General features: G+C 43.6%; 1 protein-coding gene across 1 annotated transcript in view; it reads right to left on the reverse strand.

Moving 5' to 3' along the window:
* Window positions 1–6,640: 6,640 nt before the first annotated feature.
* The window catches only part of LOC129388041 (uncharacterized), a 29,535-nt gene continuing 17,395 nt past the window's right edge, over window positions 6,641–18,780 (reverse strand). Inside the window, exon 2 of the mRNA XM_055078026.2 lies at window positions 6,641–13,978. Within this exon, the coding sequence (XP_054934001.2) occupies window positions 13,527–13,978 (452 nt within the window). The 3' untranslated portion in view covers window positions 6,641–13,526. The remainder of the gene's footprint in view (window positions 13,979–18,780) is intronic.

Here is an 18,780-nt window from a genome sequence, read left to right on the forward strand (position 1 = left end):
TGTCTGTTGTCGCCGACACTTATGTTATCTGATTTCATCACCTGACGCGGATGGTGTAGAACTTTGTGGAAGGCACGCGGGTCCCAACGATTAGTCTGGAACATTCGATGACTGCTCTATAAAAGCCGACGCGCTTGAGCCGCTGATCAGATTTTCGACGATCGCCGACTGTGTTCGCCGCTTTCGTTGTGCTATAAGTGTAGCCTGTTTTGTGGGCACAGGTTCGCCCAATAAAAGCTAGTCTTGTATTCCACCGTACTGCTTCTTTCTTCACCGTCACTACCACGTGACAATATTACATTTCAGCCTATGTGGCAAAAAATTGCGTGCTACCGACCAAATGTCCTGATTGCATTGCCCGCCTCTTGCTGCCAATTGAGCAAGGGCGCTTGTTGGCTGCTTCTGCATTTGTGCAGTTCAAAGATCAAGGTGGTTTGTTGTACCCTTCAGTTGAACTTTTTACATTTATTACACGCCTAGAGGATGTTTTCACTAGTTGTTTCTCTACTAATAAGGTGCACAGTGAGAGAGTAATGGATATCCTGGAGATGATTTATTCTGCCAGGCCCTTGAGAATTGGTTGCAAAGCGCATGCAGGATGCTTGACACCCCGTGTTGTCGGCTTTTATGTCACAACCAGGCTCCACTTTTTTGTAAAGGGGCTGAACAAAGCCAGCACCTCCAAGCGGGAGCCATCTAAGCACTTGAAGTAAAGCAGGCTGAATTAATTGCACATAAACCATTAATTTGACTGGTATGCCGGCATTCTTGAATGATAGCTGCAGTTTAATTAACCTTTGTATTGTGTGTACAGCACATTTGCTTATCTGTATTGTGAATTTCTTTAAATCCTTCAGTGGGTGTCGCTTTTTATATATTTGTACTCATTAACCATGGCATTGCTAAACATGTTTATTCCTATTGTGCATTTTGTATTAGGTTTTCAATTTTGTCATACCATGGAAAACCTTTTAATGTATTACTAATATCACTGTATGTTTGTGTATGTTAGTAACTTCTGCATTGTCTTGACCTGGAACATTTTGTGTATTTGTGTTTTGCATTCTAATAGTATGTGAAATCTTGGCATCCTCATGCCACGGAAGTGTGCAATAAAACTTTGAAGATAATCATTATCTGTTGCAGTTCGTTTATTTATTTCGCCTCATCTATTCATGCCAGTAAACACTGCGCACGGCGTGTACCGTCATTTGCAATCGGTGCAAGCAAGCATCTTTGCATCGCGGTTTTGGCCAAGGTAGAGACAGAGTAAATTTCAAACGCTAGAAAAATTCGTTTCGCTTAACGGGCGCGTCCTGGGTGCGAATGAATGAAAGAAGTTGCGGAAGTAGCCTTTAGAGTCCACATGCCGCGTAGGCTTCGACGCGCGCCTCCCCGTAGTCGCCGATCACAGCGCCGCCGCTACCTTCGCCACCGCGATAGTAGCCCAAGGAGCACGGTCGTTCCACTGCCTATTCTAGTACACTGTAACGCTGCTACGGCAACCGGTATTCGCTTTCGCATGCTCTGCTCCGTCGAGGTGTGCTCGTGTTGTGGCATCGCAGCCAATGGGAACTTCGTCGAGGCGCACTCGTGGCTTGGCATCACAGCCAATGCGAATTTACCTGCCGTTTAGCTGCTACAGATGACAGACGCCGGCCTTTTTGCTCAATGAGCCATTCGATGATTTTGCATTTCAAAAATTTTCATACAATAAAACAAAAGGATTTGGCAGAAACACTTGGAAATGGCTTTTACATCAAGCAGTAGCTTCCTGGTGTACTCTGCTGAGTTTTGCATTGATACTAAGGCACAAAGCTCAAATGCCTACGGATCAACAAGCCACATCTTGAAACCAGCGTCTCTGCTGCTGTAAGTTGGTGCAGAGTCACTCGGCAGCAATGCCAAGCAAGGCGACAAGCTGAAACACCAAGCTCCAGACATGCCAGGTTTCCGCACTGGAATCACTCATGGCCTGTCCTCGGCATTCCCTCTTGTCACCTGCCTTTACAAAGTATGGGAATGCTGGCTGCATGGTTGAGCCACTGTGTGGCCATCATCACCACCTGGGCCTGGCTAAAGCGCCTGTGCCACACACAGCCAGCCTGGGGCCTGAGACGAAGCTGGCAGTCGACCTAGGGCTTTGAACAGTAAAAGTTGTCTCTTGAATGGCTCTTCCACCCTGTGTCGTCTCTGTGAGCCTCAGCTGGCCACTGGCTCTGAAGCTACGCGCCTGAGCCCGCAAAAGCAAACAAATTAAATGTCAATCAAGAATATAAAATTATTAAAAACTTGACATTCTGGCCCCACATAGGACTGTTATTCACAATGTAAATCCACTGACCACAGGTCTATCAATTACATAGATGGTGGAACCAAGTCAAATGCTTTCCAGGCTAAGCTGCACTCGAGGGCCAGAGAAGGCAGCAAAACAAGTTGTCAGGTAAACATAGCAACGGACCTCAGTAATGTTGGCTTGGCCGCACTGTATGGCCAACCTTACATGACTTTGCCCATACACTTTGCGAAATTTGATAAAGCCGAATGTGAAGAAATTTTGTTCGTTGCGAAGAGTCGCAAAGAAAACAAAGCAGACAGCAACCACAAGGAATTGCATCAAGAACTTCACATTCCAGCACCACGCGGGCGACTTGAACCTTTAATGATTTCTCTATCTGGGTCAGCGTCTGTTTTGTTCACTTAATGATTCTTCTTGACCAAATGACATTTTCATCAGAATTTTTACTTCACGTTGGAGCTGTAGCACCGATTGAGGACACTCAGGCCGACACCAGAAGAAATGCTGGCGTCAAGATGCGACATGCCTAGCCTTCGACCCTTCTGCCTGTCACGTCACATGGCATGGACACTGCCCGACACAATCCAGCCACTGCAGGCAGAAGCACTGAAGGTGCTTGCTATGCTCCACTTGGCCGACGACATCGGTGCTTGTGCTGACGTGTGACCCTTGGCTCCTTGAATGCCTCTACTGCCTTTCCTCCTTTGAAAGACATTGAATTAATGAGGCTTAAAAGCACTGGTGTCCATCTTTTCAGGACTAGAAACACGGTCAATCCAAGGTAGGGGAATTAGGCAAAGAAGGCTTTAAAGACACACAACAAAGAAAAGAAGTGGAGATGTACTATTGTGAGGGTTGTACCAAATGTAATGCAAAAGTTGGCACAACTGTTTTATTCATTGACCTATGTTTTTCATATACTACGTGCTCGCAGAGTACCTCTTTTAAATACAAAGATACCACTCAATATAGCCTCCATCACAAGAGATGCATTTGCGTCAATGTTGAACTCAATGCTCAAATGGTCTTTGAAAAAATTCAAGTGTGGACGAATCAATACATACGTTCGCTGACAATTTGTGTCACTGGTCACATTTGATGGTCTCCCAAAGCGCGGTTTGTCTTCTACGCTTGATTCCTCTTCTTTAAACTTTTGCATCCATCTCTGCACATTACTCTTGTCAATAGCGTCGCCTCCCAAAACATTCAGTAGGCTTCACTGAATGTCCGGACGATCTGCAACCCTCCTTGCTCAAAAACTCAATGAGAGCGCCTCGCTTCTGCTTGGAATCCATTAGTTACCTGCAATGAAAAATAAAGGTTACTATGGGATATTATAGAGGAACATTTACTCTACAAACAGGTAGAATACGAAAAACGTGTATCAGTTAACGAAAGATATATGCCACCTTAGCATTACTTTTGGCACAACCCTCGTACATTATTACCCCTTTGCAATACAAAAGCCACTCTTACCATGACTAGATGCTTAGTAAACCAGAGAAGATGCAGTAACGAAAAACAGATTTCGCCGCCAATTTGACGTTCACGCACCACCACGCCTTGACGTCGTATGATGGTGTCTGCGTGGACCTAGTTAATTATTGATCAGTTAAGATGGACTACATTGTATTATAATAGAGGCAAAAACAGAACTTAGAAAGTTTCAAGAACTTTTACCGAGCCACAATTTCCCAAACTCAGAAAATACTTTTAAATTCACTATGTTATGCAGACGTACCTGCACCAAGGTTTCTCACTGCAAATTAAAAAAACAAGAAACACGGACTTAATGGCCACTTTTTTCTTGTAATAACCTATTACAGCAAAATGAATGAAAATATAGTTTTAAATTAATATGTTACCGGTACTAATCTGGTGCTTCATTTAGTGTGCCTTTAAGGTATGTCACCACCTCCGAGAAAAAAGTTTTCAATTTTATCCCAAAAGTCATAGGTGCATTGTTGGTTTCTAAGGCTTAGGTAGTTGTAACTTTTAAAATAAAAATGTTAGTGAAACTATGAAAAAGAAAATTATATAAATCAAAATTTGCTGGAACGTGGGTGTTTCGCCAAGAGTCACAACTACGAAATGGTAGGTGCGATTAAAAAGTGATTTAGTGGGTACGTAACAGGGATGATCTGTGCATTTAATCATCAGGATCGCCACATCCCTAAGCTAAGGTGACATAAAAAAACTGAATTTACATCCGGCACATTTTCTTTTCGAACAATTGGCCCATAGTATCAAAAATTACCACCCGTTCTTAGTCATTCTGCTTCAATGCACAACTCATAGTATAATGAAACACAAAAGTTTCTGCAAAAATCTTTATTATAAGGAAAGTTATCACTGCTCGATTACTACAGGATGCAAAAAAAAAATGACGTTTTCAGAAAAATGGATTTAAAGATTACATGCAGATGTCCAAGCAATAAAAAAGCATTAAATATGTCTAAAAGCCACCAGGCTCATAGCTTGGGCCTTCCTTAGAAGCAGCACCATCTCCTTTTGTTCGAGCTGAAGTCTTTTTCTCACCTGTTTTGTGTCTCCAGCTGACTGACGTGCCACCATCCTCACACGACTACAGTCACTGGTGTGGCATGCCGTTCTCGTATAGTAGCCAGGTTCGATGCCTGCCTGCTTCAAGATGTCCAATATGCCCCCGTTTCCATCACTGAACTGTGCCACAGCAACACACAGCCGAAATAAAAGAATGGACAGGCTTACGTGTAGATCTTTGGGATCCTCTGCCAAACCATCCCATTGAAACACTCATTAGCATTTTTAGTTTTTCCATGCAGCCACTTTAAAAGTTTGTCAGAGCAGAGCAAAGGTCGCTGTACACGGTGTTTACCTTATCCAGTATTTCATTCGGAAGTCCTCCCTTATGCTTGTAGCCACCCTTCTTCAGTGCTTTTGCTCGGCTGAAGCCGCACCAGCTCAACTCCTTGAGGGCAAAGACCATGCCTGGGGCAGTTGACTGTGGAGCTACAATGAAATAAGCTTGCTTGCTTCATAGCTGTTAGGTTTCCGACATTAGCCTTGATGGCAATTCCATAACAATATTGCAGCTGATCTATGGCGACATCTGTCAGTTTTTCTTTGCCTTCAAGGCCACGCTCTGTCTTTAACTTCCTGAGGCGGCAGCCGACGCGTTTTTGCACATGTCCTATACATTCAAGCTTCTGAACGTTCTTTACCATAGATATCTTTCACTGCAGCATGACTTTTGAGTCGCCGTCACCATAGAACTCCACATACATCTATGGCCCTGTTACCTTCAAGGGGTGAATCTTACCACCCAACAGCTTCTAAGCCTGCTCTATAGTAAGCTATGAGGTCCATAGTCATCTCCCTTCACAGTCTGCTGTGCCACAGCTCAAGAGGGGGAAACATTAAACAAAGAAAAAAAGACAAGTGGACATGACGCGGTGTCCAATGTCGCTGGTGGTTTCTGCACCAAATAACAGACAGTCTTCGGTGCTGGGTGATCATAAAAACTTTATTTGACGTTAAGGATGCAACTCCCTTATTTCAGGGTGTTTTCCTTCCACAGGATACTTAATGCTATATTGCCTGTGAAAGAATATGACTACTCGGAAATTTAGAAAGGTAACGTGTAACTGATGAGCACATAAAACATCCGAAGCAGCAATCACAAAGACTAGAGAAGTCCCATGGAGACAAGAAACATTTTAGATTTGCTTCGTTATATCCAATAATTCTTTATATCTGTGTTTTTTATACCCACTTATCAATGTTGAATATGAATAGCCCACCTCTACAATACAAAAACATTACCTTTATTTACATTATTCCCCTCGTAGTACCCGATTTCTTTTTAGTAAATTTAGCAGGAAACTTTCCATATTTAACAAATGACACCTTTTTTTTCGTAACGATTGACACACGCTGTGCCATTGGTGGATGACTAACAAAAGGAAACTCATGGGCTCTGCGGTTCTGACGACACTTGCAGTCGCAGATAAAGGGCGGCCGTCTACAGCACCACGCTGCCGACACTAGCTGGCTGGGCCCTGTCATCTGCGTCCCGAACTGTGCGGGTCGTTGTGCGTGCGCATGTGCACCTTGACATGGCCACGCCGTGTGAAGGCGGCGGGGCAGAGTGGGCAAGAGAACGGCCGCTCGCCAGTGTGCGTGCGCATGTGGCGCACCACATGCGAGTTGGTCACGAACCCGCGGTTGCACAAGCGGCACCGAAAGGGCCGCTCGCCCGTGTGCACTCGCTCGTGAACCACCAGAGCGGCTCGTTGTCGAGTCGCGTACGGGCAGTAGATGCACTGGTACCGCAGGGCCCCTGCTGGCCGAGGCATCTGTGTGGGCTCCTGCAGGTAATCTACGTGCGGGAACGAAAGGTCGAGTCAATAATCAAAGGGATGCTAAGAAAAATGAAAACAAGTCGAGCTGTGTTAGCTGCGATGCCCAAGGTATCATAGGCTACACTGAATTTCATTCCTCGAAATGCTGATTTAGGAACGGGAACCTCAATGTGAAGCCCAGACTGGTTTTGATATGCAGGAGTGAAGTGTCCAGTTACGAATAGTTCAAACAAACCAAATACCAATAATTACTGTACTATAAAAGTTACACAGTTCAAATAACATTTCATTCTTTTTTTTAGAGTGATGCTTTTCTGAGCACCATTAAACAAGTTCACATGTTGACATCATCGTATTCATCACTGGCTGTCTCTGTGAGAAGTTATTACTACTCTAGAAATAAAAATGGTTTGCGTCGCAATGCTGTTCGTGGTTCCACCAATGAGAGTGGACATTTTAGCCATACAATGCATAGTGTACCTGGGAGTATATATAAACGGAATAAAGACTTACTCAAACATCCACTAAGATAATCTGAGGATGAAGAGGAAGCATAATGCAGGCGCAATGATATGAATGAATGAATTCCTGGGTTTTACATGCCAAAACCACGATTTGATTACGAGGCATGCCGTAAGTGGGGAATTCCAAATCAATTTTAGCCACCTGGGGATCTTTAACGTGCCCCAATGCACGGGATGTGGGTGTTTTTGCATTTTGCCCCCATTGAAATGCGGCCACTGTGGCTGGAATTCGATCCCGTGGCCTTGTGCGTTGCAGTGCATCACCAAACAAAACTGCTAAGCGACCACGGCGGGTAGGAGTAATGAAGCATAAGAGTGATTTGGGGCTATAATTAATGTGAGGTGGTGCGGGGAACTTGGAAAGGAGTAGTGGTACCAATGCTAACGTTTGCAAATGAAACTCGGTGTTAAATCGGAAATCTTTGCGAGGTTAGATGTTAACCAATGGTCGGTGAGCCAGTTGCCAGATTTACCGGTGGTTTTACCGGTGAGCCTACGGTAAAACCACAAAGGAGACAGTGCAGGGTGAGATGGGTTGGGCCTCTTTTGAAGTCAAAGAAGTGCAGAGCAAAATTTAACATTCGAAAAAAAGCAATAATATATTTGGGCTAGAGGCAATCCAGTCCTCTAGCGGTCTCCCATCTTTTCCGCAGTTGCGCATAAGGGTTGCTTCTAATATTACCATAAGTAGCAGTATGATGTGTGCTAAAATTATATAATCCTCATACATTTTACTGCCACTTTTTAAATGAAATACAGTTAAACCTTGCTATAACGTACTTCAATATAACAAAATTCTCGATATAACGACATATTTAACTTTTCATAACCTCTTGTCCATAGAACACCATGTAGTTGGAACATCAATATAACGAAGTGTGTGTGTGACTTCAATATAAGGAAATTTCGCTTCCACAGCAAGAGAATGCCAAGACAATAAATGGAAACTTCCATGGACGCAGATAGTCAAATGATCAAATGACTGAATTACAAGTGGCAGCTTGCAAGCGTACCTCGCAAATTGCACACGGCGCGGCAAGAGCCACCGCCAAGTCAAACCGATCCATGTTCTGTATAAAGTCCAAAGTGCGATAATATCCCATCACGCCTCGCGCACTTTATGCTTTAGGTGCGAGTGAAAATGTGCGAAGAAGGAAAGATGGTAACTTCACGCTTGAGTGCCGCACGAGAGGCGGGGCAGAGGGGTGGGGGGGGGGAGGAGAGTTCGTGCGCACCTGGAACTTGTCTCAGCCATGGCTGTGCATGGCTGTTAGTGTGGCTGCGTGCATACGCAGCCGCGCACCCTGCTTTTTAGAGGTAATCTAGCGCATGTGCAAAAAGTGGATGTGCGGAGACCGCGTGCCATCACGTAAGCTGCCTTCCCGCTCGTTTAGTATTGAAGGTTGCGCAATCTCGAGTTTCCGTAACTCGTTTTAGCGAGAGGCAAACGAAGCATTCGCTCCCCGCTGCCGACGCTTTTCAGGATAGCGTCATCCCAGTGCGGGCGATGCTATCAGTTCGCGGGGACAGAGTGCACAAGAGAGCGTGGCTGGCTTCGCATAATTCCCACCGTCTATGTGAACATATTGTCGACGTGGAATGAAGCCGTATCATTAGTCGCCGACTCCCAGATCTGTCAAAAGAAATTGTTTTTTCATTCAAACTTGGTTTTTTTCAATTGCACGATAATTCGGAAAATTCTGCGGCGCCTTTCCGTGCAAAAAAAATCGATCGGCGACAGTACTTATTTGCATAAAAGGTCAAATTTCAATACAACGAAATTTCGATATAATGAAGCAAATTGCCGACTTTACCTACTTCGTTATATCGAGCTTTAACTGTACCAACTAGTGGCAACGTGTTGTGGACCCTACTCAACCAAAATAGCTAATTTCATTCTGCAGCCATGTACTCTTATCTGTTGTAAGGCTGGCACGCTTATAACGAAAAAAAAAGATATGGCGAAAGGGGCTCCATGTGTTTTGTTAAAGGTATGGTATGCAAAAATACAAACAAAATGGAAGCAAAACAAACAGAATACACCGCATACAAACTTTGCACGATCAAAAATTTGGAAAGGTTTCGTATAAAATGCGGTAAGCTCTTAAAATTTCCATGCTGTTGTTGCAAATGATTTGTCCGTAAGGCATGTCATAGCCTACAAACAACCCAGGAAGACATACAAATCTGGATGACATAAAGCATGATGCCGTACTCCCACTAATATGCACATACATACTCACTGCACACATCCTAGCTGTCAGATTTGAAGGTACAGACATTTATAAAAAAGAAACTAAAGGATGGATGGTCTTGCCTTGCAACTTTGTATGATATGACGGTGAAATGTTTTAGAAATCGGAAGTAAATTCACTTGAGAAAATAGAGTAGCCTGCTACATGATTGAATGCCCACCATTACATTAGTGATGCCACTCACAATTTATTGATTTAAGCAGAAGCCAAGCAGCGGCAAATGACATGCCAGTGTGAGGTCTGAACAGGCAGCCTTCACCCAAACGAAGACCTGTCCGGTCGTAACCAGACTGGTCTGTGACCATACCAGTCACAGTAGTAGTAAGAGTAGTTTTGTTGTAGTAAAAGGGAAACAGGATCTAGGAAATGAAAGACTACAAGCACCATAACTGTCTCACCGCTCAGCGTACATCCGACACGTACCGCAGCCGTGAGAAATATGCAGGTGAAGAGATAAGATAGAAGACAGGAATGTTACAATAGATGTAGAAAAAAAGGATTTTAAAAACTGAGAAAGGCAGGAACACAATAAAGAAAAGCACATGATACACAGTGACGCAAGTTTCAATGAGAAATATTGCTTGGCTCGCTCTTCAGGTTTTCCTCCTCCGATTCCAATTAGCCTGAGTCAGAGTCGCACATTACACACCACACCCTAAGTGGCAAGCTTGTTTACAACACACCAAAGGAACAAAACAACAGATCATCCACCAAAAATAGAAAAATTCTGAGCACTCGAAAGCTGTGCAACACCACATAATAACGAACTGAATGTTCCTCCTGCCTGGAAGTGACACCTGCAACCATGGAAGAAGAAAAATCTGATTTCAGAACACTGAAAGAATACCATTTTCTAAAGCACTATTGCAGTAACAAAGACACTAAAGAGAAAGAGTAAGACAAACCAAAGAGAGAGATTTGCGCTGTCTAAAGTGCCATGTTTACAGAGAACTGAACGTTCATCAGAAAAAATGGCATAAACCTAGGAAAGGATTGGTGGCATCACTGTGAAAATATTGAAGTAAACACAAGCTTATGTGTACGGTTTATAACTAAAAAATAGCCCTGAACATCTGATAGGTTAGACTTCAAGAAAATGCAGCTTGGCCATTGTTTACTCCCCCCAAAGAAGAATTCATCAATTATGCCATCCTCTCTCAATGAATCTTTTCACCTTAGCTTTGCAATAGTGCACAACAGAGAATGGCATCCAAGACTGCTGGCACAGCTACATCAGATGTTCAAAATATGGCAGCCATGAAGTCATTTCCGGTGTCTCAAATCTCTTCCAGTGACTGCAGTCTGCAGAAGCATGGTCTACGAGATTCGTTTACAATGCGCTGAGCAAGCTGCCATAGGAGGGTGCAATGTGAATGACATCTTGTATTCAATGAGCATGATTTGAAGCATAAAAAATGTGCTACCTCATTCAGCAAAAAGTTATCCTGTCGACAAAGTATTTAGTATAAATGAAGTGCTACAATGCTTCCAGACGAGTAACAGCATAGTGAACTGATCTGACACTAGCTTACAGTGCCCAATAAATAAACATTCCTATGCTGACTGATATGCAAAACTGCCTTGTGGTACAGGAGAAAATTTTACAGGCAAAACAATGTCAAAGAGAAGAAAACACGCAAAAGTCAATGTACGTAACTGTGAAAAAGCAAAAATGCACTTACGATGATGCAGGTTACAAACACTGCAAGAGCGCAAACAAAAGCACCATCTGTCGCAGAAACAGCTACAATGGGTGACACAAATAAGTTTGAGAATTGAAGTAGCTTTAACGTATCTAACAATGCAGCTAATGTGACAACCGACACAAAGAAGCACCGCACAGGACATAAAGATGCATTATTTTTTTTATGTAAGGAAAATAAGATTCAAGTTTTTACTCTAGATATATGAGTACTATGAGTAATATTAACACATATCTTAAAGAACCTTTTCATCTTAAGAGTCAAAAATACAGATAAAAGTATCCAAGAGTACAAGCAGAACAGCCAAAATTCTAACCAGCTTTCTTTCCTTATTTTTTTTTTTTCGAACAGCAAAAGAACAGCATACAGTGGTTGTGTTCCATGGCCGAGATCGCATACAGAAGATTGTTGAGGTAACAGCAATGCCGAGTGATGACTACGAGTGCGCGAGTTCGCCTTCAGTGCCTTCATTTACAAAGGAATTTGATTTTCAAGAGCGTAGTTGGTGATAGCTTTAGTTTGTTGATAGTTTAGCAACAGCTAAGGCCCAGTATTAGTTTTTGTGGATCGTGTCAATATTGATGAAGCAGATCTGTAGTTGCTGAACAGCTAATGCAGACTCAGCAGCAAGCAAGTCCAATCTGGAATTGTACATTATGATGGGGCACGTAGCAATGCAACATGAATTTCTTGAGCAACGTGTCAACAGTAGCCTAAAATTAAGACAATCTGGGAGATACAGAGGCCAATATAGAAGTGAGGTTTGCCTGTGCGGTCCTTTAAGGGCATGCAGCAAATGTCGTTGATGTGGGCCGAATAACAGCAGCCGCGGACCTCACCAAACATTACATAATTTAAGAAATGGGTGCCTACTAGTGCAGTAGACTGCCGTTAACTTGACTCCGGTATCGTTGACCGCAACCGAAGGTCCCGGTCAGCGTCCATGAATTTCTGTGGACCCAAAATTTCGTTATTTCAATGCGAAAATTAGCCTTCGCCGGATAATTTAAACTTGACCAGTCAGCACGCATGCGCCTGAAACCTATGGTGACCCCAATAGCGACCCCTTTAGTGGCAGCGTCTGTCTTCGACGCAGCATAGGGGGACAGTAAATGTGTTGAATAGACATCATCTTCCGTCGAAAACGCCTATTTTAGGCCTACCCTAGGGATATTTTCAAGCAGTAACCATAGCTCACAATGTGTGATTACGATATTTACACGATTAAAATGCGCGCCATTTTTATTTTCGAGAACATCGGTCCGAAAATTGCTTGCGCGATGCAACCAGAGATGCTACCAAAACCGCCTTCGCGGAGTTGGTATGCTTTACCGCTCAACAGAGATGTATTGCGGCATATTTGATTCTGAATAATCTTGCGGCGAAGCTGACTTTAGCAAACCGGTTGCCATTGTGAAACGTATTCTTTTTTTTTTTTTTTTTTGCAAATAAATCGGGCGCATTACATTTCTGCTTTCTTTAGGAGCGTTAATGTCATTTCTAGTTTGCTACTTTGCAGACATAGAAAATGAGCACCCATTTGAATCGTGGGCGTGTTAGAATCGGGCATATACTGGCAAATGAATCAGTGGTTTGTTCTACCATATTTTCAAAATCTTGTTTAAGTCAAGCTGCCGGATAACTTGGTCCACTTCGTCGGTCCCATCAGGGTCGAATTAACGGAAGTTCTTCGAAGTAAACTAATTTTTCACATGCCTCGTACATTGGGCCCTGAAACATGACGATTTTGTACAAACGTACGAGTCGTTAAAGTACGTCCTTCTGATCATTAATTGAAGCATCTAAGTGCTCCACATAAAGCAAAGTTTATTATAGAGTTTTAAAAATGTATATCGCTGCTGATTGCAGCATTTCACTCGGTTGAATTTTCAGCCACCCCTTTTCCAGCGTTTTTACAATTCATAGCGTCTGCCATTTGCGCAGACCTGGGCGTGGCTGTCTTGGCGGCCACGGAGTGGTGCGCCTGGTTCCTTACAATACCTCTAGCAATATTAAGAGGCCAGGTTTTTACCACAAAGCCTGCTTTTGAGCATAGCGTTTGCGGCCAGCATTTCGCGGCAAACATTACAGTTACATACGCTCATGTTGCCGGGAAGCATGAGAAGCAGTCAGGGATCTTTGAATGCTATCATGTTCCACTATTGAAGGCGAACTTTAAGAATTACTTTGCATTTCGATAGTTATATTTGTGCTCGTTGACCAAGGTTTCACTATACTGCCTATCATTCCCAATGTAACTGAAGGATCGCAGTGTCCGATTTCCCTTTAGTAAAGTTAGTAGGAGATTGACTTGACTGTATTTGCAGCAGTCTTGCGGGAAAAAGTTGTGGAGAGGCCCTCTCCCCCTTAACGCACGCAGTATTCTGCAATCAAAAACACATCTATGGCATCCCACTGCTGCTGTTGTCCAGAGGGGCTCTGTGCCTGCGGCCACCACTGTGTGGGTCTTCGTGTCTGCGCATGTGCACCTTGGCGCTGCTGCGCTGAGCAAAGACGGCTGGGCAGTGCGGGCACGAGTAGGGCCGCTCGCCAGTGTGCGACCGCATGTGACGCACCACGTCCGAGTTCTGCGCGAACCCACGGTTGCACACGTGGCACCGAAAGGGACGCTCGCCAGTGTGCGACCGCATGTGGCCCACCAAATGCGCACTCTGCGCGAATGCACGGTTGCAGACGTGGCACCGATGGGGTCGCTCGCCCGTGTGTACTCGCTCGTGCACGGCCAGACGGAACTTCTGCCACGTCGCATACGGGCAGAAGCGACACTGGTGCTGAACACTGGTCCCTGCTGGCGCCGGCCGAGGCCTCTCCTCTGGAAGCAGCGACGGGCCAGCTACGAGCGGGAATGCAAATGTCGAGTCAATTATCAAAGGGGCACCGAAGATAAAACATTGTTGTGTCCTATGCATAGGTGGCTATACGTGTTGAGTGAAGCTTCTGGTGATGTTGAAGCTTCCGGTGAGCCTCCACTTATGTGCAACAGAACTGTACGTTAAATGCACACACACACTACGAGGATGGCCTATGTTGCCAACTTCTTGTCTACCTTTCTGTTGCCGACTTCTTTACTCTGGGTGTATACCAAGTTGACATTTCCAAATTCCCTGAGTTTTCCAGGTTTTCCCCGAGTGCCTTCGCAAAATTCCCTGAGTGATGCAGAAATCTGTTTTATGTCAAGACGGGCTGAAACCATTATGGCCCGATGCTGTCGCTCTCTAGTAAGCATATGAAAAACAATTTAAAAAAGGAACGACTTAATCCAGTTTGAATACTCCTTTTTTTCTGAGTTTCAACACGGCTTCCGCAAAACATACTCATGTGACACCCAACTAGTATCATTCACGCATAAACTAAACCTATTGCTTGACCACTCTTCAGTTGCAGATCTAATTTTTTTGGACTTCGCAAAAGCGTTCGATAAAGTGTGCCATAGCTTATTGATCTACAAACTGCAACAACTAAACCTTGAGCCTAAAATTCTGTACTGGCTTGAAGTTTTCCTCACTAACCGTTCACAGTTCGTTTCAGCTAACGAAGTAACATCTAATCTGAGTCCTGTTTATTCAGGTGTACCACAAGGCTCCGTGCTTGGACCCCTCCTATTTCTCATATATATTAACGACTTACCTTCCTGTGTTTCATCTCAAATTCACCTATTTGCTGACGACTGCGTAATTTACACCGAAATAACTCGCGACGAGGATGCTACCAGGCTTCAAGCTGACCTTAACGCCATTTCTGCATGGTGCAATTCATGGTTAATGGAACTAAACGTTAACAAGTGTAAATTCATGCGTGTATCTCGAACTACCAGTGAACCTCCTGTGTACTCCCTTAATAACACTCCTTTAGAATTGGTAACAACTTACAAGTACCTTGGCCTTCACATCACCTCTGATCTTACTTGGAATACCCACATCACCCATATAATAAGTAACGCTAACAGAATGCTAGGTTACTTACGACGCAACTTCTCCAAAGCACCTTCTTCCTTAAAATTAATCCTCTATAAAACTCTAATACGACCTAAACTTGAGTACGCTGCTTCAATATGGGATCCAGGTCAAGTAAACCTAATACACTCACTGGAAATGGTTCAGAATAACTCTACTCGTTTCATTCTTCATTCTTTCTAACTATAATAGAACCGCGAGTATTAGTGCCATGAAATCTAGCCTTAACCTACCGTCCTTGTTATCACGTCGAAAATTGTTCCGTTTGTGCCTTTTTCATAAATTATTTCATCACCCGCTGCTACGCAACAAACTTATTTCTCCGCCTCCGTATGTATCACCCAGACTAGACCACATTCATAAGGTTGACATTTCATTTTGCAGATCCAACGCTTTTTTGCAGTCATTTGTACCACGCACTTCCAATGAGTGGAATCACCTCCCCGCCTCGATAGCCACTATCGCAGATCACCAATTATTCAAGAATGTCATAGCTAACACTGTATAACTAGGAACCTTTTTTTCATATTGTTGAACCTGTACTCACAAATGCCTTGGCTAACATTGTATATCTAGGTGCCATTTGTTAAATAGTTTTGTTTATACATATTTATATACATAATTTTCTGCACTAGCAACTCCTGTTTGTTGTATTTACCCGTTTTTGCTTGTAACCACTCCCCTCTATAATGCCGTAATGGCCCTGAGGGTATGATAAATAAATAAATAAATAAATAAGGAGTAGTGTTTATGTTATTCAAAAAGAGTATAAAGGGAAGGGTTCGTAAAATGCACAGCAAATAAAACGTCTTAAAAATATGCAAATCAAGTCGGACATTCTCAAATACGAATAAAAAGGAGATACATATAGAAGCAAATATTTTTAAATATGAGCTATTTCTATCAACTGATAGCAAGCTCAGTGGTATGAGGCCCGCACTTTGTCACAATTGGGATTCTCTTTTAACAGCTCGTAAGTCAACCTCAACTGTCCTGACATACTCTCAGCCCACCCACGACACCTCAGTGTTGTGTTTCACTGCTTTAGAGAGCTTATATTGGTTTAGATCAGGGACACCTGCATCTCGGCATCAGCCAACACTTTGTTTCTTGAGCTCAAGCTCCTTCAAAACGGCGGCAGCACGCTTCCTTTCCCGTTCATTCCTCAATGCGTAGGTACTTTATGTTCTTGTCGTCCTTCCGCCACTCGTTCGTCCCACGGACCATTTCAAGCATCTTCTTGGTCAGTTGCACAGTTCACGTCCGATTTTTTGAATTCCCTAGGGCCCGCGAAAACATCCGAAAAATCGGCCAGTTGGAAAAAATAAATGGTTGTCATTTACTGCCCTTAAGGGCTCAAGCCGCCACAGGCACATTCGAAAACGCTCTGTAGGCCTATACATGTATTAGGCATATCGGTGCTCGTACTGTGAAAGGAAATAACGGGTGCATGCGTGTATAATTAAGGAATACATACTGTGTCCCGTAGCAACTGCCCCTTTCCACGCTTATTATGCTTCACTGCAGTACTTTTTTCGTATGCTTCACCAAGTAACATATTTGTACGGAGGCGAAGCTGACTTTCGGGAACCGGCATTATGCAACGCACCTTGCTTTCCAAGCTTCTAAGCCAATTGCGAAGACCACAACGGCGTAATCCGTGCCATTGCTGACACAAAACGGCACCCAACGGCAAGAAGTTTCATAGCGAACGCCGAAGCAGCTAGGCCTAGCGTTGCCACAGTAGTGGCTACGGCTGCCAGCGGATCTGCGTGCGAGAGCGCGGGTTCGAGGCGGCGAGGTAATCAAAATGGCAGTGGTGGTGGCTTTGATTAATGCCGTTTCACACCTGCGGTCACGGCAAAACTTCCGGAAAATCGGACGGTAAAGAGTTCTTGCGTCCGAAATTTCAGACGTTCTGATACATTTACTTAAGCGGTACGTGGTGGTGCCGCGTGGCCGTCAAAATTATCGGGAATCCGGAAAGTCGGTCGTTGACAGCACACTGTCAACTCCGCCAGCCGACGACAGGGCGTCAAAGACGATTCATTACGATTCCTGTCTGTTACTCACGCCAACATTACCGCTTAACAAGTGGTTTGGCACAAATCCACGCGCGTGTGGTTAAAAGAGCAGCATGGGCGTGCTTTGCTTCAATAAAATTACAGCTAATTTTCCCTGGTAGAGGCACAAATTCCCTGAGTCTTTCCAGACTACTCAAAATCCCTGAGAATTTCCGGTTTTCCCGGTCGGTGACGGATTATGGGTAGTGACTGCAATGGGATAGCAACACTGTACTGAGTGTCCTTTTTAAGCCATAAAGAACTCTTAAAAATCACTTTTCACAAATAGACTACTTCATGTGATTGAGCTGGATTATTCAAAGAGGTGGATATTAGGTATTCGCATGAAAAATTGAAATGCATAATTGCCTCTAAAAAAATCACTAATTTACATCGTATTTACTTTAGGACACTGCAATTTATTAATTGCAGCCGATGAGCTCGCATGAGTTTGCATCCACTTGAAATGAATTTTCAAGATTCGAGATAGTTTCAAGATATCCATTAATTCCCGAAGTGTGCGACGAAATACATGGGCGCTCCCAGTTACTATTGTGTTTCGATGCATAAAACAGTTTTTTTTTAATATGTAAGTGGAAGCATAATGATTTCTCATCACAAGTTTCATGGCGCAATAATGCATTCTTATGGCAAGTTTCATGATGCATATCTCGAAACCTGTTCTATACTTAACACTCGTGAAGACAACAGAATGATAATAGTGTGATGACAAGGAAGTGGCGAATGAAAAGTGACAAAGAAATGATGATGGAATTATGATGACGGATTGACAATAGACTACATCTAGCATTTGGTCTGCACTATACCCGGATGACAAAGCAATGATGGCAACAATGTGACGACAAAATTGTGTTTTTGTTGAAGATCAGGTCTTATCATCTGCCGCATGCAGCCACCTCACTTCGCATTATGTATATTCGATGCAGGCCTGCATTATATCCAAGACGGCACTCGTGCAAGACAGCAGCCCAAGTTGTAGTTAATCCAATGGCCCAAGTTGTAGTTAATCAGCAAAACAGCAGCAGCCAGCATCAAAAAAAGTCAGGAGGAGAATTAAATGCAGCTTCACTTTAAAGCAAGCCCGGTTGCATAAGTTGCTGCCATGAAATTTCACTATGGTTAAATGTCCTAAGATTAGCATACACAAGAGAAGCAATGCTAGCGATTATGTAGGGCCATAAAGTGTCTAATTTTCTTATTAGGAACCTTTAAAAAAACCACTGACACCAAAATTGCAAACTCAATATGTTTGTATCATTCAATTCTCCTACATACACAGGTACCTCTGACCGAGTATTAATGCCGAACATTGCGCCTTGAACATGTTTTAATATAGCTTTAAAGTCAGCAGAGTGGCTGATCTGACTTGACAATACCTCACGACATTGTCATCAATATGACACATTTATTAGTTGCCTTGGCTCTCTTGACGTTTCGCCAGCTCCACATTGGTGGTGCAATAGATGGGAATATCAGCGCAGAGAACAACAGGACGCTGGTTCCTCGCTTCCATGCCAGGCTGGTCATCTGCTTGCAAGTGACACACAGTTTAATCCAATGACAGATCTGGCATCCAACTTTATTGATGAGTGTAGCGT

Source organism: Dermacentor andersoni, chromosome 10, assembly GCF_023375885.2.
Source record: "Dermacentor andersoni chromosome 10, qqDerAnde1_hic_scaffold, whole genome shotgun sequence".
Lineage (NCBI taxonomy): Eukaryota > Metazoa > Arthropoda > Arachnida > Ixodida > Ixodidae > Dermacentor > Dermacentor andersoni.